Genomic DNA, 27,945 nt, shown 5'->3' with positions numbered 1-27,945 from the left:
GTCAAAGGTCACAATTCTGTGTAGAAGTTTTGAAGCCCTCACCTAGTGCCACCACATAAAGCAAACGGAATCGAAATCGGGTTAGAAATGGCGAAGGAGTAGCATTTTGTAGCAAAATGTACAATACAGGTAAAAAATCAAGGTCAAAGGTAAAAGAAGTCAAAGGTCAAAATTCTGTGTAGAAGTTTTGAAGCCCTTACCTAGTGCCATCACATAAAGCAAACAGAATCAAAATCGGGTTAAAAATGGTGAAGGAGTAGCATTTTGTAGCCAATGTACAATATAGGTCAAAAATCAAGGTCAAAGGTCAAAGAAGTCAAAGGTCAAAATTCTGTGTAGAAGTTTTGAAGCCCTCACCTAGTGCCATCACATAAAGCAAACGGAATCGAAATCGGGTTAGAAATGGCGAAGGAGTAGCATTTTGTAGCAAAATGTACAATAAAGGTTAAAAAATCAAGGTCAAAGGTCAAAGAAGTCCAAGGTCAAATATCTCTGTACAACTTTTGAAGCCCTTAACTAGTGCCATCACATAAAGCAAACGGAATCGAAATCGGGTTAGAAATGGCGAAGGAGTAGCATTTTGTAGCAAAATGTACAATATAGGTCAAAGGTCAAGTTCAAAGGTCACAACTGAAATTCTGTGTAGAAGTTTCAAAGCTCCCACATAGTGCTATCATATAAAGCAAACAGAATCAAAATTGGCTCATAAATGACAGAGAAGTAGCAAATTGAAGATTTTGATCACACACGGACACACGGACGGACACACGGACGGACACACACACGGACACACACACGTACGGAGCCCGTTTCATAGTCCCCTGCTCGAACTCGTTCGGCGGGGACAATAAGGGGTATCAATGGTCCTTGCAACTCTTACAGGTAGGATTAAACTACAAATGATGAATGCAGTATCAGTTGTCAGCACAACATACTCTCTCAGTCACGCAAACACATTACTACTATTGTGTCATGAGTAGTGTGACTTTCCAGGGTGAGTCTACACTTTTAGGGGTCTTGACGTTGTACCACATGCTACACTGGTCAAAACACACAACCCTTCATCCTGAAAGACACACTAACATAGATTCCAGTACAGAAACCATTCCTTCTAGATTACAGCATGGTAGCCATAGATGTGATGGCTTCTTCACCAAAAACACACAGGATTTACAGATATAGGATTTATTCATTTTTATCACCAGTGTTATTATTCTTAACACTTCTGGGAGCCAATAACCACCACATCCTGAGCAAAAAGTGCTTGGTCTACTGCACATCACAACGCAGAACTTACAAGCATTGGCATATGATCACTTTATTCTAAATCAGAACATAAGCTTTTCTACTATGGCCACTCAACTGAAATGAAAATCCTCATTTCAAATCCTCATTTCTTTGGGGTTTTTTTCTGTGAAAAGAAAGGCAAATACCCATTGTATATCTGCTCATCATACATTGACAAGTTTCAAGACTGATTAAAATCTCTGCAACAAACTAATGCTAGATGCCTGTCAGATATTGCAGTGCAATCGATCCTTGACATTTTATACAGCAATCTCTCAGGTTACAGGCAAGAAGTAAAACTCCAGTGGCAATAATCTCCATGGCTACAAGAAAACAGCAACCTGCAATTCATTGTATTTTTTTTTTTAATCAAAAGTGCAGGGACTAAGAAAATAAAATGGCAAGTAGATCAAACACAATACCAGCCAATTTTGCAATCACTAACATTTATGCTGTAAGAGATATAATCAGCTCAAAACTAAACAGACCATTAATATTTCGGCCTGGATATACTTATACAATGCACATAATCATCTCCATGGTGACAGTGGCCTTGAGAATCAACTCTCTATGCACTTTCCATCATTGTGTCTTCGTGTGTGAGTACTTGTCCCCTCATCTAATCACTGTTTGTTAACACTTGAAGCATTTCCCTAGAAACTTTTGACACAGTGTTGGTGTTGAATTGGCTACACACTGCCACTTGCCTGACAGATATTTAAGATGAAATTGGAAATAAAAAAAAAAAATGAAAAAGACAAGAAATTTGGGAAGTGCTTCCATACAACAAATCTGCATATCTGCACAGCATATCATTAAATAGCCCTGAGTAGATAGTATGATGGGTAAATTATAGCCTCAATATGTATTTTGTACACTGTCTGTACACTGTATGATGATAGAGGCGGAGTCATCAATCAAGCACATGCTGCACACATACAATGCAAATTACCTTTCTAAAGCTTGAAATATGGACAAAGATGGGATAGTTGGTAGTTGGTCAGAGGAAACAATGTTCCCACTCAAATCTACAATATTCAGCTGATGAATAACAATTATTTCAAAAGGTAATGATATGTTGTATGCTCCTTTGAAAGAAAACTGCTGCATAAAACATAATTTGTGCAGCAATCTGGGTATACTACATAGCAAATTGCAATGCGATACCAGGAAAATTATTACCTGGGTCGAGATGTAGAGTCAATTAAATTGTGTGTAGTTATGGAAGAATAAGGAGGGCAATGGCAATTATGTCTTATAGGCATATCCAGCCACAGCATGAATATTCAACTTGGGGACATATGATTACAAACCAATACACCAGTGAGCAATGCACTATATCTATATGCCATGCTTCTCTGTCACTGCACAAGTTTTGGTAATAGGATCTAAAGTGTATTCTGTAATTACAGACCTGAGAGACGAACTTGTGGTCGCATACAAGCACAAGAACAGAGAAGCATAGTAGACTGGGGGAATATGTGTGAATACCTTTCTGCTTGTCAGAAAATGGTAGGCCTAAATCTGCCATGAGCATAAATATGGTGAGAGGCAAGAAAAAGACATTTCTTTTCTTTTCATTCTTCATTCTGACTTCTTCTGCTTTCTAAGATCCTCATTGGCAGGTTGTCCGGTGGTAGAATAAACTTGGTAAAACATCATACCTGTATTTGAGAGCAAGCGAAAGGTCGCGGTAATCCTGACCATAATAAACACAGATTAAAGGAGGAAAGACAAATGCACAACCGAAATGACGCTTCCCCTTTAAAGCTGCACTGAAACATGTACATAGCCTCCAGGGGACGCACAGCTGAGCAGAAACTGAATTGGATCAAAGGTCACTTATTAGCATACAATCACTTGTAAGCACGGCTGATTGTAACTTGTTCTATACAAATGAAAGGAAACTGGCACACTTAACGTTCCAGACAGGGACCTGTTCTTTGACACAGAGCCACTCGACCTGAACCTCCACATTGCCGGCCAGCCGGCCGGTGAACCGTTGCAGGCACCCAGCTGATGGAAAATAACTCACTGGCCAGTAGTGGTGCTCTTCACTTTCTATAACCTTGTGTCGAAGGTTATTTACTGTCTGCTCTCTGTGTACAAACAATCCATACAGTTAAGTGGACTTGGTCAGGAAGAGACTTGGCCTCTCTTCCAGCCTGATTAACTTATCTCTTCCATCCATGGTAGTAGTTATGTTCAGACGACAAGCCCTAACCTCGAGGTTAAGCTCTTGCCCCCTAACTTCGACGTGTGTCCACACAACGAATCTTAACCTCGAGGTTACAAAACCTCATGGTTAAATTCCTGCCCCTTTGAGTGCGTTGATTTTTGTGTCCACACGGTGCTTAACTACGAGTGGGGACCCCCCGCGGCTCATGGTTAGAGCGCTAACCATAAGATTTCTTGTGGCTCTTAACATCGAGCTAACCTCGAGGTTAGCTAACTACGAGTGCATCTTCACAGGCTCTAGCTACAAGCTCTAACCTCGAGGTTAAGGCTTGTCGTCTGAACGTAATAATTTACACTATTCACAATTTTGATAAACCAACAAGTCCTCTTTTCTAGTTTCTTTTGTTTACTGACTCTAAAAATAGCATTGCATCTTTTTCATTCCAATTGCCTAGAGCATACATAGGCCTATATACTATTCCCTTGACTATTACTACATGTAGCGTGTATCTCACCTACCAGGTACCTCCACACATAGGCCTAAATGAAAAATTAGCATTAAAAATCAAAGAATTAGCATACCGCATACAGTACATTAGAAGTAACTTTTGTTAACACATACACACACACACACACACACACAAATACTCAGGACAGTCTGATAGAAAATATGGGATCTCAAGGTCTGCCACATGAAGGTAATGTTTGAATCACTGTTCATTACAATTTTTTTTTTTTTTTTGGGGGGGGGAGGGGGATTATGTGTGCATTGTATCTGTTTTTCAATTAAAGACAACTTAATCATTGCAATATCAAATTTGAGAACAACGAGATCACATTAGAAATTATTTCTTTAAATGTATATTTCCGACTCTAAAAAAAAAAGAACACCTTATGACTTTGAGCTTGTCATTATGACTGCTGACTTGTTACCACTCTCGTTTTGTGTGCACACACACACACACACATAAGCACACACCCAAATATACACACACACACACACATATACACACACATGCCTTGTTTACCTTTAACACCTTCACGCCCATCTCATATGAGTGCATTCATGTGCACATGCGACATCAACATCGCCACTCACGTATAATACAATATCACAGATCAAACATGCACAGTATACAATGTAGATCACCGTCGAATATAGATCACTCAGTGGCAGTGGTACCTGCCAATTCACCTAAAACCTACATCGGCCCACAGGGCACTCACTTTTGAACTCAGGAAAAACTCATAAGTAAACTGATTGACAGGGTATGGCACAAAGCATATGGCTCTCATGACCCAGCAGGAGATATTCTGGTGGTATTTACAGAATCAAGAATTTTAATGTTCGCATTTCTTTTTTAAATCAAAGAGTGAAATATAACAGTGACATTGTGCTGTTCTATTTGAGCAGAGCAATATAAACATCAAAATTGATAAAAGTTCAGCACAACTTTGAAAAGCATGTTAACAATACATCGACATTTGACCTACAGTCCCTAATACATCAACTTGACATTCTATAATTCTATTTACATTATACCTGTTTCTATTTAGTTCCTTCTATCATTTCCACTCACAAAAAGTCACTGTCCTCAGAAAATGACATTTAAATCATAGCTTTTAGACCAAAGAGGAATTCCATCTGTCTACATACGAGTATGTACACATACTGTGCACACTATCATTCACCAATGTGTTGGTTGCTATCGACTTTGCAATCTGGATAAAGTTGTGCAACAATTGTGATCATGCACAGTTTGCATCATGCATGAAACAGTAAACCTGCCAGCAACATAATTGACGAGTCTGACAGACAGACTACCAGTAATTTTCCATGGAAATTGACGTTCATCTCGCCAAAAGACCTTGGTAACGACTCAGTAGACACAGTTTATTTGCTGTGTGGGTGACAAAACCACTGCTAAATATTCCCCCCCCCCCCCAAAAAAAAACAAAACAAAACAAAACAAAACAAAACAAAACAAAAAGGTAAAAAACCACTTTCAACCAACAAAAGAGGGAAATGAAGTTGAAAAAAACAAACATCGAAATCAAGGTCACTACTTTTCATATAATGACACAAGAATGTAATGCTTGTAATCACTGTTATGTCCTCTCTCACTGTGCAACATTATGGATATTCCCCATTCTGTATCTCTCAAAGGAAGACATGTGCATTGTGTGAATGGAAAAACACAGTGTACAGCTGTACAACACATAGACCATTGACACTATTATCGGTCAGAGTTCAAGTTACTTTGTCATATGATATTTTCAGAATTTGTCTTTCACAAATTTTTGAATTTCTTACATATTTCTGAGCTGAAACGAAAAAAAAAACAACAACAAATGAAATACAACGCACACTAGGAAAGATGCTGGAAGAATAGAATCACTCTGGAATTGCACTACAGCAACGCCAACAGTTAACTCGCTTCTATCAAGTTTGTAAATAGTACAAAAATAGCATCCCGATGTTTGTGATGACAATAGCCCACTTTATTTTGCAACTGTAAACATTACATCTTTAATCTTCCTGCATATTCATTTGTATTTCATTCATTCATTTATATTCTTTATTTGAAACAAGCTATGATCTTGCCTGAGATCTGCCCCAGTCTTGCCTGCCCCTGCAGTAGCTAAATACACTGTACATAACACAAGACACTTTCCAGCACACAACAGAAAATTACCAGGTACGGTACATAAAATAAAACTGATTCTGTGAGTCAGCACTAGAGGAAAACAGTTGGTCTCAGGTGCAAGAGGTCCATTAATTTGAGCGGTCAAATGCCGTGAAGTACAAGAACTACACCTGTACCTCACACGCATTTGTTGAACAACCTCATAGACTGTCATATCTTGCTTTAGAATCAGCGTTGGAAAGCTCACCACTTGCCTCCTCACATGGTCTGTCTACTCCTTGATCTTCTGTAATATACTGGGGTTGAGATTTATCTAGAAATCTAGCTTTCTTCATTTAGAAGGGTGCTGCATTTTAATTAATGGCTGAGATGAGGGCATTGAAACAACTACAGTGTAGGGTCGTCTACGTTGTAGTACACCTTGTGCACATTTACAGTTACATGTATATTCCGGCCACACTCAAAAATAAAAAAATAAAAATAAAAAAACAATCGTTGACCAGGTACATCCCTAGAGATAATACTGATTCAAATAAGAATACTCCTCTGTATGGAGATTCAAATTTTTGCTTTAATCACATTTTACACAAGTCATCAATTTCAAGGTTAATTTCTGGATTTGAATAAAATTACTCAAGAATTGTTAACTACTCTGTTTACTACATGTAAGTTCAATTCAGACTTTACATGTGGGACAAATGCAATAACCTTCCTTTTACAAATCAAAGCATTCAAATTGTTAATGATCTCATTGCTTGCAAAGAGCTATATGCATCTTTTAAAGAGATTATCAATCTAAACAGCAAGACAAAGGCAATCCAAATGAAGTCAAACAGGAAAAAAGAAATTTAAACAGAATATAACAATCTAATGAACAGCAGAGCACTGCTGCCAACCTTTTGACACACAAATTAGTACTCAGCACCTCTAAAATTCCTATTTTTTCATAATTTTTTTTTTCAAACCTGCAATCCTTTCAAATATGTTAAAAACCTAGTCATATTATAGAGTCAATTCCAACAATAGGATTCTTGTTCTTTTCTGCTCCAGCGGGAGCAGTGATAAGGGGAGCTGGCTTCAATAGTTTCACATAAACACATTGCCTATACCCTGAGGAGATAATTATGAAAGTTTCACTGTGTGGCCACTAATTGCAGTGGCTAAGAAAATTGCCACATATTCAGTAGGTAGAAAATGAAAATCTACAAGTGTCAGAGGAGATGAGCTCCAAAATTCTGTTATTATAAATCAGATCCAAGATGAAAGAGTGGATAAAATACAGTGTACATGTATCTATTAAACTTTATCCATGTTTACCATTAAGAACAAAGAAACCCAATATACAATGAATGTGTGGATTGATTGAATGCAGGAACAGTAGAATAAAACGATGAAGTTCAAGGAAAATTGGACAATCCATTCAAATATTTTGAATTTTTGAAGTTTCGGTACTGCCATCACTGGATGAGAAGACTACAGCAATCTCTGATTATAGTTGGACAATGATATTTAAAAAATATAAAGAAAATTCAACATATTTTCATTTTTCTAGCACAATGAAAGAGCAATTAGTATACCCCTATCAGAAGGCAGGGGGGATAACATTACCATGAACACGTCAGTATCAAGTGGAAGTGATTTGTACTTTCATAAAAAATGATTTGTTTTGTTTTGATGTGGAATTCTCTTTATATGATTTTCTCTATTTTCTTGTCCAACTGTGACACCATACATTCTTGCAGTCTTCTTATCAAATGACAGCTGTACTAAAACTTTAAAATTCATAACTTTTGAACAGACTGTCTGATTTTCCACAAACTTCACTGATGTGTTTTACTGATATTTCTGCATTTACTCAATCCATAAATGTACTACCACGCTGTATTCGGGTTTCATTCTCCTTAAAGTAATGCCAAAATTAAGCTAAAATCAAAAGACTGGACTTGTGTGTTCTTTCTGCTCAAGAGGAAGCAATAGGCGTGTCTTCATCAGCCCGAAGTTTCAAAATAGCGCGCTATCTTGCGGTTACCAAACTAGTCCGATGTCAAAATAGCGCGCTATCTGTGTAGTGAAGACGCAGATAGCGCGCTATTTGATCGGGAAAATTTCCCCCAAAATCTTGGTCTAGTTCGTCAACTAGAGCGCTAATTCGTGAAATAGCGCGCTATCTTGGGTGCGTCTCCATCAGCCCGAAATTTTCTCGATCCCTCCACGCTTCTGGTTAGCCAGCTGGCAATGGAAAGTGCATGTACAAGCAGCTAGTACATTACACGCACGGTGTATTCAAGGATCACATGTGTGTACTATAGGCCTACTGTTGTTGTCATCTTTAAAACCAGGGAGGTGATTTCTCTCACCTCCCTATTAAAACTCAGTGCCGTGCATGCTAGCTATTCTTTTGTAAACTTCTTCTTCTGGTCCACTCTACCTTAGCTGAAGATTCTCGCAGATTGTGTGCATTTTGGATTTGTTTAAACATTGCAATTCGTTAATTTCATATAAGATGCCTCACTGGACGGAAGAAAGAGCAGCGTTATTAATATCCCTTTGGAGAGAATTTGCTGTACTGCTCACCTCCCTGGTTGTAGAATCGTACATACGGTGATACAGGAGATTTTGAGCGGGGAAATCCACTTTCGAACCGCGAGCCAGGCAGAGTAATATTGCGAAGTGCGCATGCGTCAATTTTCGGACTAATTTCCCGAAGCAGGCTGTTCGAGCTGATGAAGACGCATATTCGCTGTATCGGGCTATTTTCTAAGACCGCAAAATGTCCCGCTAGTTTGAACTTCGGGCTGATGAAGACACGCCTAATGCAGGGGATCCAGGTCCAATGGTTTCCTCATCAACCCACTGCAGACACCCAAGGGGCGAAATTCACAAGTTCTGCTGGGAGTAACTCACTACATGCTGCAGCTCACATGTGCGTACACTGTGTAATTCACTGCTGTAGTTATGTGTCACAGAGGTGCAATGTGTCGATCCATAAAGTCACACATACAAAGTGTAGATGTAAAGGCCTTGGTAAAGCATACTATCTTTAAAGGACAAGTTCACCTTCATAGACATGTGGGTTGAGTGAATGCAGCAATATTAGCAGAACACATCAGTGAAAGTTTGAGGAAAATCGGACAATCTGTTAAAAAGCTATGAATTTTTGAAGTTTCTGCTCAGTCACGGCTGGATGAAAAGACTACTATAGCTTGTGATGTCACATGAGTACAACGATATAAAGAAAGAATAAAGAAAATTCAACATATTTCCATTTTTCTCGCATAACAAAAGAAAACTCGACTTCTCTCTTTCAGAAGACAGGGGGAATGATATTACCCTTAACATACGTCAGTAGCAAGTCGAGGAAATGTGCACTTTATTTAAAAAGTAAAGTTTTGTGAAATTCTCTTTTTATTTTCCTTATGTAGTTGTACGCATGTGACATCATACACTGTACACTTGTAGTAGTCTTCTCTTCCAGCAGTGACTGCGCAGATACTTAAAATATTCGTAACTTTTGAACGGATTGTCCAATTTTCCTCAAACTTTCACTGATCTGTTCTACTAATATTGCTGCATTCTCTCAATCCTTATGTATATGAAGGTGGACGGTCCTTTAAGGTTTACCGGTGTGTATATTTAGTTTCGGGCAAGTAAAAGTATGAAAGGTGATAATTTTACTTGCCTGAAGGGCATATTTGAAGAGAGAAAAAAAGAGTTAGTGTGGGAGCCCTGGTATTTCGATATTCACACACACACACACACACACACACACACACACACACACACACACACAAAGATAAAACAAAAAGCGTGGAGATATTTACTTTGTAGTTACAAAAAATACATGAACCTGCTCAACCTACGTACTGTAGTCCTATTCATTATGTTCCCTTGCAACTTCCATGCGCAATTAATCAACTGTATGTGTACATGTGTAGTATACACACATAATCTACAATGTACACAGGTAATTCCGTGAAGTTGGGGCACAAAGTGTGACATTTTAGCATAACTCAATACTAATTATGCTATACATATATTGTTTATAGGCTTTACATTTGTATTGAGACCATACATTTTCCTGGAAATTTTGTGCCATTCAGACTCAATTTTGATGAAGTTATTTTTTAAAAATGTAACGGTGTCCTGTAGCATCGTGACGTGTCCATGTAGCATCGTGATAGTTAAAATCTGGTCCTAAAAGTCAAATTAATGCAATTAGCTTGACCAAAATTTGATATAATATGCATAATTACTAGATTAGTCAGATACAGCGTAGCTAAATATCTTAACTCTCCTTTCCACAGTTTTACTTTTACAAGAAAATTACACAATGTGTCACTATGCTACGCGGTGTCCACCAAATGTCACAAAAAAGGACACCGCGTAGCATCGTGATACATTTTGTAATTTTCTTTTAATATTAAAACTGTGTGCAGGAAATTTGAGATATTTAGCTATCTGACTAATCTAGTAAATATGCATATTGCATCAAATTTTGGTCAAGCTAATTGCCATAATTTGTCTCTTAGGACCAAATTTTAAAATATCACGATGCTACATGGACACGTCACGATGCTACAGGACACCGTTACATATTGTTTAATAACTTCATCAAAATTGATTCTGAATAGCACAAAATTTCCAGGAAAATGTGTGGCCTCGATGCAAATACAAAGCTTACAAACAATAAATGTATAGCATAATTAATATTGAGTTATGCTGAAATGTATTTTTCAAATATCACGATGCTACATGGACACTGCCCCAACTTCATGGAATTACCCACACACAAACACATACACAGAGAGAAATGAGACATGAAATATGAGTGGAAATTGATGACCTTTAATAACAGTTTTGCAACCTGATGAGCAGATATGTACTGAGTACTCAATTTAATCTACACCTTTCCTTTGACTAAATTCCTAATGCCTAATTCCATACCAGACAAACACACAAGATAACAGATATCCATGACTCTTAGGGAAAAGAAGAATGCATTTCTTTTCATGACAATCTGAAAGACCATTTAAACCTCAGAAAATAATCTCATTTCATTTTCAGGGACTTCTTCTGCCATTCTAAAAGGTCATATGCTTGTGGGTAGCACATCACAAACATGAATTGATTATTAAATATGAATTAGTTGTGACTTCTTTTGAATATGTCTCCTCTTACACAAACTGTTATTAATATGCTATTATCTTATTTGAATACAAATCTACCAAATTGTCCCATAAAAGCAAGCAGTGTACAATGCCAGCCAGTGATATTGATGGCTTCTGTCATAACACCTACATATATTAGTTACGTTTAGACGACAAGCCTTAACCTCAAGGTTAAGCTTGTAGTTAGGGACGATGAAGACGCACTCGTAGTTAGCTAACCTCGAGGTTAGCTCGATGTTAAGAGCCAAAAGAAATCTTATGGTTAGCGCTCTAACCACGGGCCGCAGGGGGGTTAACACTCGTAGTTGCACCGTGTGGACACAAAAATCAACGCACTGAAAGGGGCAGGAATTTAACCTCGAGGTTAAGATTCGTCATGTGGACGCACGTCGAAGTTAGGAGGCAAGAGCTTTCGAGGTTTCCTATTCTCGAGGTTAGGGCTTGTCGTCTGAACATAACTATTGTAAAAGTACATGTGTATCCTTGACCTTATAACATTTTCTTATACACTTAGTTTGAATGACTCTATACTTAACCCTCTCCATAAATCCCAATCTTTCACATAAGTTATTCTACAATCTAGGGCTATTCATCAACCACATTCTGCCCCAAATGTACACACTAATCATCTCTACAGCGCCTGCAAATGAGTGTATCAGCTCGTGGGATGCATTATGGAAAATTACTGAGCATTACATGCACATGTGTAATGTGTCATTGTACATCGCATTAGATAAATTCCTTTGTAAACAATAGACAGTGATCTCACGGGTAGTTTACACTGTTGGCTGACAGTGTTCTTTGAATTGTACAAAATCATTTCAGTAAAAAGCTGCAATTTCCTGCTGGCCCCTTTGCATTGGTTAGGCTAGTTTACACATTGCTTTTAATCACATAACAGAAAAGGCTGTTTTGTTTTTTTCTGTTGTTTTTTGTTTTGTTGTGTGTGTGTGTGTGTGTGTGTGTGTGTGTGTGTGTGTGTGTGTGTGTGTGTGTGTGTGTGTGTGTGAGTGTGTGTGTGTGTGTGAGTGTGTAGTGTGTTTGCTTGCTTTTGTTTGTTTCAACAGTATGTTAAATTATTAGCTGCATCTTTAGGTCTCAAGAATAGAGGAAACTAATTCTTACTCTGCTACAGCATAGACCTACTGTATGTAGTAGGTCCATGGTTACAGATGAGATACAGTACATCGTACCTATTGTAGATGTCACTTTCCATAATACAGTAAAACTTGAGGTTCCATACTTGACATACACGTTGGAAGCTATTCTTTGCTATCTCTTCGTTTAGAAGTCCAACTGCATGCTGTGTCAGCAAGAAACTCACACACACAAAAATCCATCATCCTCTCATTTTACTAAAAAACAAAACACAACTAGAAATGTCGCTATGGCGACTGGTATGCCTCCGCCATAATGCATGATTCTCCTAATAGGTCTAGATAGTTCATGTGGACAATGTGTGATTACATTTTCACAAAACTGGCAAAATATTGAAATGACAAGTTTGTCACAAATGTGTTGAATGTTCACCTTCCTTGACCTTGGTTTAATTGGATGAATAGGAGAGCATGTACACGTATTTGGGGATTTAAGGACTTTAACTTGACTTTGACCCATTCATACATTTAATGCAATGAGTAATTTTCATGGTACCGGTATGGAGAAAAAGTGCAATTTCTGTACTGAATAGTATTTGTTACCATGTTCATCTGGCCTTTGACCCTAAAATTCATAAGATACTCACTTTCAGGTAGAACATGCATAGATATGCAGTAAGTTTCACGATAAATTGAGCCACTTCCGAGATATGGAGGAAAAAGTTAGTTCAGCACTTTCACTTGATCTTTGACCTTTTGACCTTTGAGGCAATAAAAAAAGAAAAAGAAAAAAAACTCTCTAGAGAATTTCTATTAGGTTACACATGCATACACCAAGTGTAAAAAAAAAGAATACTAATCCTGCTGGCATTGCATGAACATGAGGGAAATAGTAAAATTTTGAAGTGTTGTACTTGACCTTTGACCCCTGACCTTTGACCCCATGAACCCTACATTCTCTAGACAATCACTGCCAGTCAGTACATGTATATACTATGTTCCATGAAGATACCTTGAACAATTTTCCAATTTACAGAGAAAAAAAAAAGAAGTTTTAATACTTTTACTCAACCTTTTGACCTTTGACCTCATGACCCAAACTTTCACCAGAGAATCTAAGTTGGGTAATACATGTATACACTAAGTTTCAAAAAAATATCTTCAGGCATTGCATAGATATGGTGGAAATAGTGACATTTTATGTATTTGACCTTGACCTTTTGACCTTTGACCTTAAGCACGTGCACCCAAAAGTTGATAGGCACAACTTCACCCCCTAATACACATACATGCCAAGTTTCATTAGGATACCTCAACAGCTTTTGATAGTTACCTTGTCCACAAAATTCATTACGGACGGACGGAAAGACGGACGGATGGACGGAAGGACGGACGGACGCTACGATGGACGGACGGACGGACGTGCTAACGAGAGTATGCTTGTGTGGCTAGGAGAACAATAGAGCACAATAGATGGCCTTTATTCCGTCAGGCTTGTCGTCCGGAAGGACGGACGGACGGACGGAAGGACGGACGGATGGACGGACGGACGGACAACCCGAAAACATAATGCCTCCGGCACCACTTCGTGGCGGAGGCATAAAAAATGTTATGTACTGGAAGGTCAACAATGAGAGTTATTTTTCACAGTGTCCATTGTAAGCTAGAAAACACTCTCAAGGTTAGAAAGTGATGTACAGTGTAGTTATGGCAACAATAAAACCGGTACATACAATGTACAGGTTGTACATATATCATGGTTTCACATAACTATGCAGTCAGTTTCTATCATACATATAATACTGTAATACATCAGGAGATAATGTGAGGCGATCCATTGCAGACAATGGACAAAGAGATGAGAAATTGAAGTTTCACTGGGTGTGAGAGTTTACAAGAGGCTGGTTTTCTTTCAAGGTGTTTAAATAAATCTTTCGCTTTCTTTAATTCTGAAGGCCAATATCAGACCTGATACAGAACAATCAGAGAAAGTAAGGAAGATGGTTGACATGGTCCACATATTTTCACACTGCATTACAGAGTGTCTCCTTTCAAACGCTTCAAGTTCACAACAGTTGGACCCCTGTTTGGAGGGGGGTAATCATGGCTGTTCCTGGGTCAGCTCGAGGTCACCCCCCAGCCCAAAAGAGTTACTCACACAGCAGCTGAAAACCAAGCAGCTCAATGCAGCACTCTGAACACGTGCATCTCTTCTACATATTAGGCAAAGCTCCCTCTGGTCCCTCAATGCATTTTTGCTACTCATTCAATTTGTTGCAGTAATCCACAATGCATTTCTTTGGAAGTGAAACAGTGCCGTTTGTGAGCCAAAAATGAATGTTAGGTACCAAACACAAGCAATGTGTCTGAAATTGCCTAATACTCTTACATATTCTTGCAAAGCTCACTACAAGTTTTTAGAGGTTTTCTAAAATCTTGTAGTAAGGCTATAATGCATCTTTATACCTAATTCATATTGCCATCCTATCATGAATTTATGTATTGTATCATTTACCCATCATGGATGTTACACGTAAATTTCAAAATCAAGGTTCTACACTATCTGTTATACCACAACACACAACACATCATTCTAGAAATTGGAGACACTGCTACAAGAATTGCTGATAAAAGACAGCATACCGGCAAGTACCAATATCAGTTTGTAGTGACTTTCCATCAGTGTTGTTGTTGTTGTTGTTGTTTTGTGTGTGTGTGTGTGTGTGTGTGTGTGTGTGTGTGTGCATGTGTGTGTGTGTGTGTGTGTACTTTTGCACAGGTCTTGGTGATACACAAAAATCACAAAGAGAATACTGACAACCCCAAAACTTTGCTGAAGAAGCTCCTAAACAACAAACAAAAGGTCTCCTAAAAAAACAATATTGGACTGTTCATGCATCGCTAGAAGGCTCCATACGATTGGAATGAGTACAGTACTGAATTCATTCTCATGGAAGCCCAATATTCCTAAACCAGATTTCATACATGTATGCCACGATTCTATTTTGCATACATGTCACACAAATCTACAATAAATCTAAATTGTTGTTCCTCTTTGAAAACTTTGTTGTCATGTTGTAGATATATTACTGTGCTCTGTGGCTGTGGTATAGCTAGAGTAGATTAACTCAGTAGCACCTCTAGTACTTAAATACCAATCATTGAACTTGGTTGAGGGGCAATCCAAGGGTTTAGGGACCACACACTGTTTTGACCTGAAAATTATACTCAATTATATTTTAGGTTACAGAAATGTCTTCTGACATGTTTCTGCTTTTCAACACTGCGATCTAAATTCGGCAATCATTATCGAAATCATTGCCATAAATATTGCCTGTTACCTACAAAAATCACACATTGTGTGTACACCTATTTGCTACTCGCTCGTACTCGCCGATACAAATACATGTACGTACACGTACGCCTTGCGTACGCACATTATCTGCTGAAATTAGCCAGCCACTCTGATACTGTGATAGAAAGCTGGCATCTAACACAATGCTCTTGAGCCCAGCAGTGAGAGCTCGAAAAATCAAACACACGTCCCGCGAATCATACTCAACTTTTGTACGTAAATATCAAACGCAACTTTGAAGAATCAAGTCAAATGCATCTTTGCATTTGATTCTCATCAAACACAAAATTTTGGACAATACTTGCATTCGATGTGAAGATACAATTACAGTATCGCAAGTCCATTTTCTGGCATAAATGGGGCCTAGTCCAATAAACGTTACAGAAGCAAGCATACCCCGGCAGTGCAGTGACAGTTCATGTCTTTTGCTGGCTAATTTCAGCAGAACGATGAGTATAGGTCAATTCCACCGAAAGGTTGCATTTTCTGAAAATCAAACTATTGAGTATAGATGATTAATGAAGCTTAATTAGATGATCTGGTATTGTTTACTCAAAGCAGCCTTTCACAACGGATATTTTGATACCTCATTTGTGAACATCGGTGAACGTGGAGAGGAGTTATGTCCGAAAAACCTTCATTTTTCATGAAAATTGCCAATTTTTGCAGAATTTATGTATCATTTCTGATACACTATTATGACCATAATACAGCTTGTGTAATTCTCAGATGGCTTATTTTCTGAATGTTCTTTGGTCATAGATTGGTTTTATGATGTTCTAGAACTTGTTCCGGCATCAGTAAATATTATTCTCTCAATCTCAAAATGTGGTAGTTGATAGCGTCCCATAAGTCACGTTTTTGTGTCCCATCAGTCACACTGGTTTTCCCTATCCTACTACTGTACCAATGAGTAGATATTCATACCACTTGGCTCAGGGTAAGCACCAACCCTTTGCTACATTCAGGAAAGAAAATATCTTTCCAGAGTCTCTGTGTTTAAGAATATTTCAGAACTTACTTTCCCATGTGAAAAACGGTGGTCCTCAGATGTCCCATAAGTCACGACAGCAATTTTTCATTGCTGTATGTAATGCAATGATACTTTTCAACTAAGTATGGTGTTTTCATAAACTGTGATATGATAGATCTAACCATGAACTGAGAAAAATGCATTTGATGCAACTATTTTCTCAAAATACTGGTTTGAAATTGCCGAAAATTGTCACTTTGTCCCATAAGTCACAATGGAATTGACCTATAGCAAGCAAATCTCAAACTGGCATTCATAATTTCTACATGCACTCAGCAACGTTTATTGCAATAATTTCATAATTATGGCCAAAGTTGCATCCTAATGACATCGTACGGAATATTAAGCATGTGAGGGGGTCGTTTACATGTGACTCTGTACACCGAACTATCAACTGGAGTAATGAAAAAAAAATTGAGGTCAAAATTGCATGTGGCCCCTAAATCATTAACCACTGCCTCCTGGATTGCCCAAAGACTACTGTAAAAGTTGATATTTTTGCGAGACTGATTTTTCGTGTTCTGCCAAGAAGAGTTTTGCGTGTTTTTAATTCCGCGGAATTAAGAGTACAAGACATCAGCTACTGGAGCACATGGCAAGTAAAAATATTCGTGTGCCTTTATTTTTGCGCTAGTTTCGGGTTGCGCGAAATGCGCATAAATATCAACACCGCGAAAATTTCCACTTTTACACTTACAGATTTCACACAACACTAAGCCTATTGTACTACATTTGTAGTTAACACTAACAGTGTTATAACAGTCAACACATTACTAGAATATTCTACTCAGTCATATTTCTACTTTAGAGGTTTGCCCTGATCTGATTGGCAGTCTGAGTATTAAATTACAATATTCTCTAGACCCCTTCCACGTGCCAACAGTAGGTACTAGCTACACTGTGGAAAAGCATCATGTGCACGTGCATGTGGTGCTGTGTGGTACTGTCCACTGGGAAGCCTGGACTGTAGTAATGGTGCTGTGTACTAATTTTGTGTGTGAATGCACACGACATGCTACAGTCAAACCTGTCTATAGCGGCCACCTAAGGGATACGGAAAAAGTGGCCGTTATAGACAGGTGGCCGCTATAGGCAGGTAATCCAACTTTGTGTGCATTGCCTACATGTACATGTATCATCGTTGTATATACATGTACATTTATGTGTGTACATATGCACACGTGTGTATCATGCATAGAACAATGCCGGTGTTTATGAAATTGTTGCACAGTACACTAGATGCAGCATGTGCACAGTCATGAATTAGTGCATTATTGTGACTGAATAAGTGATGAATGCAACGGTGGCGATCACTGAATGTTGCCCAGAAATGACTGGCACGGCTAAAAAGCAGAAAAACACCCTGAATTATCAGCTCGGCTACGGCTCCATCGGGTTTTTGGCCGCTATAGACAGGTTAAAATCTACCGCGGGAAACAAAATTTGTGGCCGCTGACCGCGTTAGACAGGTGGCCGCTATACACAGGGTCTTTAACATGGCTTTTCTCTCGGGGGGATTTTTCAGTGGCCGCTATAGACAGGTGGCCGCTATAGAGAGGTGGCCGCTATGGCAGGTTTGACTGTATATGAGTCTTGAGGTTCTCATAGAGTCATATCAGTCCGGGAAACCCGCTCATGAGGACCGCCCCCGCGTACGAGGATGGTCCCTCCTCATGAGGACCTCCCCCCGCCTCATGAGGCCCCCCGGGGAACGCCTCATGAGGCCCCCCATTCACTTCTTATTCATCTCACATCTGACGTATAAATTGTCGCAACTTTGCACGGTGATTTTTTGTTACACACACATGTTCACTATCCATGATGAAAAGAAGAAAAAATCCTGTCTGTTTTTTTTTTTTTTAAATCGAGTTTTAATCACCCGATGCAGAGCGCCCATCAAAACACGGGCGCCAGCGCATTCGCACAATGCAAGACTGCCGCACCTAGCGGCCTGATCCGACTAAATATTTTCGATGCTTTTTTCTGCGGCTCTCACCTCTCCGCGCACGAATCAGCCTCGTGAAGCTGAAGTCTGACATCTTTTTACACAAATTCGTAACGAGAAAAATTAAATCAGTACTAACCTGATCTTGTCCATATATTCCAAATTACTATTCCACACTGATAGAGTAGGTGGGTAGATGACATACTCCAGTTTGTTAGCAAAATAATCACTTTGTAGGTATGACGAGTTCACTTTCTTCGTCAATTCCGCCCACAATTCCGCCGTTTGGGCGCTTTTTCTGGAATCATCCCGCGACGCGACGTACGTCGCATCACATCACGCATTCAGCACATACTAAGTACCAGACTGGTATGTGCTGGATGCGTGATGTGATGCGACGTACGTCGCGTCGCGGGATGATTCCAGAGAAAGCGCCCAAACGGTAAGCGGGCGGCGGAATCGTTGGCGGAATTGAAGAAGAAAGTGAACTCGTCATACCTACAAAGTGATTATTTTGCTAACAAACTGGAGTATGTCAGCTACCCACCTACTCTATCAGTGTGGAATAGTAATTTGGAATATATGGACAAGATCAGGTTAGTACTGATTTAATTTTTCTCGTTACGAATTTGTGTAAAAAGATGTCAGACTTCAGCTTCACGAGGCTGATTCGTGCGCGGAGAGGTGAGAGCCGCAGAAAAAAGCATCGAAAATATTTAGTCGGATCAGGCCGCTAGGTGCGGCAGTCTTGCATTGTGCGAACGCGCTGGCGCCCGTGTTTTGATGGGCGCTCTGCATCGGGTGATTCAAACTCGATTAAAAAAAAAAAAAACAGACAGGATTTTTTCTTCTTTTCATCATGGATAGTGGACATGTGTGTGTAACAAAAAATCACCGTGCAAAGTTGCGACAATTTATACGTCAGATGTGAGATGAATAAGAAGTGAATGGGGGGCCTCATGAGGCCTCATGAGGCGGGGGGAGGTCCTCATGAGGAGGGACCATCCTCGTACGCGGGGGCGGTCCTCATGAGCGGGTTTCCCGGACTGATATAGAGGTCTAAGCAATTGCAACTTCTCGAAAACAAAATAGAACTTCAGCAGTCTCATGTCATGATGAAAGTCAAGTTCTTCTAGACCTACTAGTTCTATACTACAAGTTACAACAGGCGTAAATTGTAATGGTACAAATTGACGAGGATTACAGCTACACTGTAGAAGAGAGATGAACATTGAACTTATTATTTTACTGTTGCTGTGTGTAACGTTGTATAATTTTAAAACTGCAATAGGCCTAATGTGACTGTGTCCCATCTGCTGAAACGTTCTAACGTAGGCCTATTATAGGCCTACTACATGGTACACAAACATTAGTGTCAGTACGACAGTATTTAGTAACGTAAATTTAATTGCATTCTTACTTTTTTCAATTCAATTCAATCTATTGAAAACCAAGCCAAACATAGTCCCCAAGAAGCACAGCTTGTGAGTGGGGCCTACTGTAACATCAGATATACACTGTATATTAGGTACCTAGCTATAACATATAAAATTTAGATTCTACACTAAACAGAAGTTGAACATATCAAAAACATTTTAATTAGGCTAGGCCCGGCCCGAGGCCCTAACTTCACGACATTCACACTAGGTTTAGTTCTTTGCCATTCCGATTATTGCAGTCTGATGTTGAGCGATACATCGGGAATTATAAAATTGCTATTTAAAAAAAAAAAATTAGGTGACCACTTCAAAATTACTTACCTGTCAATCATAAGTGTTTTGTCACCCATCCATGGGATAAGATGACCACCTCGGTCAATTTCCCTTGCCCGGGCATCATCGCGGAACAACTTGCAGGCATAACCCACTACACACACATCGTCCAATTCCTCTTCGCGCGATTTCTTCGCATCCTCTTGCCTCTTCCCAGCCGAATATTTCAGCTTTACCCTTGATTTACTGGTGATTAGGGCCATTTTCACCCACCCTCAGCTCTGTCAAATGATCTTGGAGGGCCTCATGATGCTCCCACCGTCGCCTGCCATACAATTTGTGTATGTTTTGCTATGAATCTAGCTCGATTTTTTGTCAAAAGATGACAGGTCGTTACTGACCCGATACATGAACACGCACGGTACCGGTGAGTTGATGATACTAGTAAGCGCTCACGCCAGATACAGTAAGCGCTGTCGATTGCGCTCGGTAGATTTCCACCACACGCTGCCCCGGCGAGAGAGCATCGCAAAATCGCGTATGAAGTAGTGCGAGCGGCGTGCATCCGAGGGTTGGATGTGTATGCATACGTGAAGTCTGCGTATTATGTGTGTGTACTAGAGTGTGTACATAAAATCGTGCGTTACACATCACACGCTAATTCCCGTTCATGGTCACCATGCGTGCGCTCGGGGAAGCGGTACGGGCCGGTTCCCGCACCGGCGCATCACCGCCCGAGGACGCACATCTCGTAACTTCAGAAAAAATGAACACTGTACTACATCAACAGTCAAGTACTAGTAGTAAAAATAAAATATATAGGCATTCTACAGTGCAGTTTCCTCCTTTTGGATCGAGGTTTTCTTTATTCGCGTTTCTCTCAAAGATCCCTTTACGGCATCAAAACGGAAACGCAACTAATATCATACAGCAACACAGAGAAGTAATCAACAAAGATCCAACTCTTTGGTAATCATGTTATCAATAATATCAGTAATTCGTCGGTAGAGCATCTAGAAAAATATATATCTAACTGTTAGAAGTGATTGTTTGGAAGAGCTTTACGTGATAAAATATATTTTCAACCACAGGGCGCCGGCCTACTAGTATTAACAAATGCTGACCTGTCTGCCCCCCCCCCCCCCCTCTTTTTTTTTTTTCACCCCGAAATAATCAGTAAATAACGATCCGATGAAACCTTGAAGTGGGAGCACGGATGAGGCCTTGTCTTTCTCTCCCTCTCTCTCTCTCTCCCTCTCTCTCTGTGTTTGTCTGTTTGTAGTTCTTTCTTCTCAGCTGAAGAAACCCGGAAGTGGCAGCAGAAGTTGCGCTGAGGGGCTTTTCTTCTTCTTGTGTTTATGTTTTCTGTTTTTTTCCTGCTAGCTGATGAAACCCGGAAGCGGCACCAGAAATGTAAACTGACCCCCCCCCCACACACACACACACACACTAAAGTCTTGTAAAAACGTGGCTTCTTGAAATGGAATCACTATTTTTATGATATTATCCAAAAAGTACCACACTATCTATGAAATTATGTCACAAAGCAATATTGTAAGCAATCATCTCGGACCACTTTTTGAAAAATACATTTAGGCCTACTCTGCGTAGTGGTATGATTGTAGGCCTATATACTGTTCACTGACAGAAAAGCCACGAGGTGAAAAGTAGGTCCCTACTATTTTGGCGTCGCCTCTGCCTATAATTTTTAACCAGCAACTCTCAGGGAAAATATTTTGTGTAATACCCTTCAATAATTAAATCTTGTCTGCTGATTGGTCTTCATAGCAGTAAGTGACAAAACATAACACTATATAGGCACTCTGTTAAGACAAGTGCCGATAGAGAAAAAAAATGTACCATTATTATAGGGCCTATACTGTGATATTCAATATAGTGTCCTATACCATGAATATGATAGGCCTACTATATTCGTGGCATATACCACGGGGGCCTATATTCCCTATTCACCAATGGCACGTGTAAAGTGCTACTGCGGTATATACTAAAAAAATAGATTTGTAAAATCAATTCTATTGCACGCGGTACACTGGTCATAATTATGCTGCAAAAAGATAAACAAAAAAAAAAAGTCACATTTTTGTTTGACCAGGATGAAAAGAAAAATATAAATCATGTGTACTACCAGAGTCGAACCTCTAGCAAAATTATGGATTTTTCTTCCAGTTCAAGTACATTTCATTTTTCCCCATCTCAACATTGTAATATTATTGATAACATTAATATACGCACAATGTGAATAAAGGTATAGAGAATCAATATCAGCAGAAATGATCATTAAAAAACGGGGTACTATAGATGATGACTAGAGGGGAGGAAACATAGTATGTACCGAATGTTCCATCCGAAGGGTTTCAAATGCTGTTGAGGGAGGTTATAAGTTTCGTCTCGGGACTTATAGCTTCCCCAAATAGCATTTCAAACCCTGAGGGTGGAACGTTTGGTACATGTTCCCGACAACAAAAGTCATCATTTGTTATATTTCTTATCATATGGGTTAGTCAAATTATCACACTTACAATAATCGGTCATCTATTCTGCTTTTTCACATTGTATGGAATACTAGCAGGCGAATTTATCCTATCGATTGCGTGAAAAATAAATGATCGTTCAATCGTTTGGTAAAATCGTTTGTCACTTTGTTACGTGAAAATGTTTTCCCATTGGAGAACATTACAAAATGTTCTGCCCATGAGCGCGAACAACCAATGTGCCTCCACAGAGTGACTGTGTTTAGCCAATCACTAACCGATATTTGACTAACCCATTTATATAATATCATTATTTTGATTTTGATTGAAGAAGTGAGATTCCTCGGTGACTGGACGTCCCTATCATAAAAATTGTGCTTTTCCTGTCACCTCGAAATCAATCATTATTTTTTCAATTAGCTTCTTATACGAGTACAGTGTATTAAAGCTCTCAGTAGGTGTAAAGGCCTACATCTGATTTCGTCATGCAGAAAACTGTCATCGCAAGAATAATTGTTGGATGTATTAGGCTTGCCCAAGTAGGCCTATACTACTTGTATAGTTGTCTGAGTATAACTATATGGAGCTATAGATGCAGCTATACTGTTAACGGAGAACAATCATGGAAATAGGCTGCTTTCACGTTTCAGTCATCACCGCTATAACCCACTGTTGAAACTGCATGCATATTAAGGCATTATGCAGTATAAACCCTGACACAATGATAAATTATCATTGGGTCGCTTTCTTGCAATCGAACCCGTTTATGCTCTTTGATGGGCAGAATTGGTATGTGCTTGTGCCGTGTGTACAGTCAAAATATTGTCTGTAGCGGTCACCCGATGACGAAAAAAATGGGCCGCTATACACAGCATATAAAGACAAGTTTTTAGTATAGGTTTAGTGGTCGTGCGGCAGTGGCCGCTAAGGCAGGTTTTGACTATATTACATTTTGAAATACAGTGTATATATAAGATATAAATTTGTTTAAATCAAGTTTTGATGCAGACTGTAGTCAGGGTCCCAGGGAGGTGGAAGAGACGCTCTCTTTCATCTCCCTGGTTTCTTTCGATTTAGCATACGTTTTTCGATCTATGTCCCTGCAGGGAGGTGTCTCACCTCCCTGGTCCCTATAGCTCCCTTTCCTTTCTGCAGGGAGGTGAGCACCTCCCTGCTTTCTGTAAATTAGGTCCTACTATATAAATCCCTACGGACAAATCTAACATATAGAGTATACATATGCCCCTATTTTTTATGTAAAGGAAAAGAATGAAGATACAAAAATTTTTGTGAGTTTATTTATGACATTGTATAGGCCTACCTATCACTAATAATAAACAACTCAGACCTCGGGGCACGCAAGCGCACACCAATAGTCAGACCGCAACTCAGTGCATCCACCGGAGAGCGTACCCACAGAACTCTGAGTTCTGTGAGCGTACCCACGAGCGTACCGTGTGTGTCGCCATCTATGGATAAAAACAGAATAGTGGAAGTAACCGGGGGGCCAAAAGCTAAAAACAGAGGTCGAGTTGCACTCTCTCTACAAACTAAGTAGACCATGCTTATTTTCAAGTTTTTATTGTAACAAACAACATTCCACTGGTCTACCTCAAAAAATTTGTTGCGAAAGCCTCCAAATCCAAGATGGCGTCCAAGATGGCCGCCATATTTACTGAATTTGCTATTTAAATGATAGAATTTGATAGAAACATTAAATTTCAACAAATGTGATGTCATATGAAAGAGAATAAAATTTTCTACAAGTTGATACCATTTTTTGTGGGTTATTGTGATAACTGGATTGAGATTTTAAGGAAAAAACACTCATTTTTGATATTTTTCTGAAAAAAGGAAAATCTTGAAAATGCTTGATTCAGCATAAATCAGAGAAAAACAAAAGGATTATTTTGAAACGTTTCAAGAATTTTGTTTGACATATAATTAATACTTGGAAAAAATAAGGGGTCAGTACCATTTTTGGTTCAGGAGTTATAATGTCTCAAACTTGAAAACTCACTACGTAAGAATGGCCACTTTAGTTGTGACCAAGACCTTGTTGGTGATAAAAATGTCTGCGCGCGCCAAGACTACTACACGCACCACTGGCTCTGGCGCTGGTAGCAGCGACTGTAGTGCGTGTAGTAGTCTTGGCAAAAGCAGACTTTTTCTTTGACAAACAAGGGTTTGTGCTTGCAAACTAACTTTTCATATCAAGTGGTAGCTCAGGTGATACTGATCGCTATTATTTCAAAGTAGATTGTTCTGAAGCAGATGAGATGAAGCAAACAAACTTTCAAATAGAGGTAATAGCTTGAAACTTGGCACCAATCTTGTTATAGATAGTTTAAGACACAATTTAGATCAACCGCTCAAAAAAAAAATCAAGATGACAGCCATCAAAGTTGACACAGTGTATTGCGCCAAATTAAATGTATTATTTCGATTTTGATACAATTTTGTCTGTTGTGATATCTTAAACCGTCTTAGGTTTTTATGGACACATTTTTAAAACCAGTGATATTCTACTCTTCGAAAAAGAAAAAAAAAACAAATCGAGTGGAAGTTTTTGCTTTTGATGTGAGGAGTGAATAACAGAAAACGGTGGATTTAGAGTGAAATTGTTCATTTTCACTCATTTTAGAGTGACCTTAGGTAGGGCTCTACACTAACTTTTATTTTTGGTGGCCCAAAGGCAAATATCTGACCTTTTTTGGTGGCCCGATCAGGCCACCAAATTCTTCATTTCTGACATTTTGGTGGCCCGACATGCGTTTTTGGTGGCCCCGGGCCACCGGACCAACGTTAGTGTCGAGCCCTGCCTTTGAATAGGGATCACTCGTCACTCTTCGAGTGATCCCCGAGGTCACTCTAAAATAAATGAAAATGAACATTTTCACTCTCGAGTGATCCTGATATCTAATATGGGAAAGCATCTACCAATGGCATAAGTTCAGATCAATTGTGACACTATAACCCACATGAAATCAGCCCAAAAACAATGTAAGAAAAATCTGATAACAGTAAATACAGTTTCAGCATGCTTATTTGTAAATGTGAATATACAGCACGAGTAATCAATTTGGAAAATTTTATTCGAACAATATACTGAAAAGTAATTTCGCACAACACATTTAAGAGCAAAGTTGAGAAATTGCCGCCATGTCGGATTTTTTTTTTGGGGGGGGGGGGAGGGGGGTTCGGATCAGAAGGGCTTTCAAGGACATCTACGGATCAGACATTACACATATACCATCATCATTCACGTTTCTACAACAGCAGAGTAACATACAAGTAAAAAAGCATATAGTATCTTTGATACAGAAGCATTTCTTTTTTCATCAAAGATTGGGCCTTACCCAGACACTGGAATTAGCTCCACCCCCCCCCCCCCCAAAAAAAGACCCTCAATATGGTTTACACTAGTACAACATCGTTCGGATGTATAGAAACATGTAATAGACAGAAAGATAAGAAGATTAAAAACATATATCAAATTATAAGTTATAAGTTGAGATTTAACTTTGACGCAACACACTTAAGGTATTGTTTGCCATTGGGAGAGATATCACATTCGATTTATATGTGCAGGTTAGTTGTATTACAAAACATTCTATCATGTAAAAAAATCATAATGAAGCCTAAAACATACGGAGATATCACCATTTCTTTTCAAGAAACCATAACCATAATAACTGTTAACAATTTAGTATTTGAATTTGAATTTGAATTTGATTTTGAATTATATATATAAAAAAAAAACATTCTTTATATCAGATCCATTTAGTACATCTAACAACATTTAGCATTAAATATACTGATTTAAGTTTGTACATTAGTTGTTCTATCCCTAACTCACAGTTTAGAACTAGTTTGAGGAGTTAATTAAAGCTGGCTTTTCGTTTCACGTGCACTAGTGGTAAATGCTGCCTAAATAATGCCTTGAAAGACAACCTCGATTAATTACCGCCATCTTGAATTTTGTGTGGATACTGTTTTTATCGCTAATTATTACACATTGGAAAAATTTGTGTCAAATTCCAAGCTCCTATCTCTTTTTGGAAAATACTTTCTGTTCAATCTTATCTGCCTCAGAACAATCTACTATGATGAAATGCTACAGTAATAGCGACCAGCGTCACCTACCACTTGGCATGAAAAGTTAGTTTGCATGCAGGTACTTGCAAGTCACTAGACCATTACAGTATTATATGTGACCATGTAAACACATTGTATGCAAACTTTATAATGCATGAATATAATTTTTTTCAAGTTTTAGATGTTAACTTGTCAACAGTGTATGATATTGCCTGTAATTCCAGAAATATGAATTGTGTCTCAATCTCAGTAAATCTCAATCTCAATCGCAGGTTTCAAAATAATTCTTCAGTTCTTCTTTGATAAATACTATAAATCATGCATTATTGCATTTCTTCCTTTTTTCAAAAGAATATAGAAATATGGATTCCCCCCCCCCAAAAAAAAAGAGAGAAGCAAACAACCCCCCCCCCCCCAATTTATCACAATACACAGCTAAAGTGGTATCAACTTTTAGGAAGTTTTGCTCTCCTTCCGGTATATGACATCAAATTTGTTGCAATCCAATGTCTCTATCAAATTTTATGTTTGAAATGTTAAATTCAATAAAAATGGCGGCCCTATTGGACCGCATCTGTACTTTGGAGGTTTTTGCAACAAATCTACTGAGGTGTACTTACGGAACATTGCTTAGTATGCTTAATATTATGTATGGTTTTGTTTATAGAGAGAGTGGAACTCGAAAAGTAAGCACGATCTTGGATTTGACCCTCTGTGACGTCTTTGGGAACAGATGCGTGCAAATACATATAATGTAAAATGGGATTTCAAGTTTGAGACATTATAACTCCTGAACCAAATACAATACTGACCTCCAAATATTGATTATATGGGAAAGATTTTAATTTCTGCATGGTTTTCATAAACATTTTTAATTTAATTTTTTGTAACTTTTTAGAGAAATATTCATGGTGCATTCTGAAAAATGTCTC

At 38.8% G+C, this 27,945-nt stretch overlaps 1 protein-coding gene across 1 annotated transcript in view; it reads right to left on the bottom strand.

Moving 5' to 3' along the window:
* Positions 1-20,998, bottom strand: part of LOC139718016 (uncharacterized) — a 91,746-nt gene extending 70,748 nt beyond the window's left edge. The window contains exon 1 of the mRNA XM_071629507.1: positions 20,472-20,998. Coding sequence (XP_071485608.1) covers positions 20,472-20,686 — 215 coding nt within the window. The 5' untranslated portion in view covers positions 20,687-20,998. The remainder of the gene's footprint in view (positions 1-20,471) is intronic.
* Between the last annotated feature and the right edge of the window lie 6,947 nt (positions 20,999-27,945).

The sequence above is a fragment of the Diadema antillarum genome, unplaced genomic scaffold, assembly GCF_040938485.1.
Source record: "Diadema antillarum isolate AM-2024a unplaced genomic scaffold, OU_Dant_1.0 scf00000008, whole genome shotgun sequence".
Lineage (NCBI taxonomy): Eukaryota > Metazoa > Echinodermata > Echinoidea > Diadematoida > Diadematidae > Diadema > Diadema antillarum.
The sequence above is the reverse complement of the archived record's forward strand: the minus strand, read 5'-3'. Positions and strand labels throughout refer to the sequence as shown.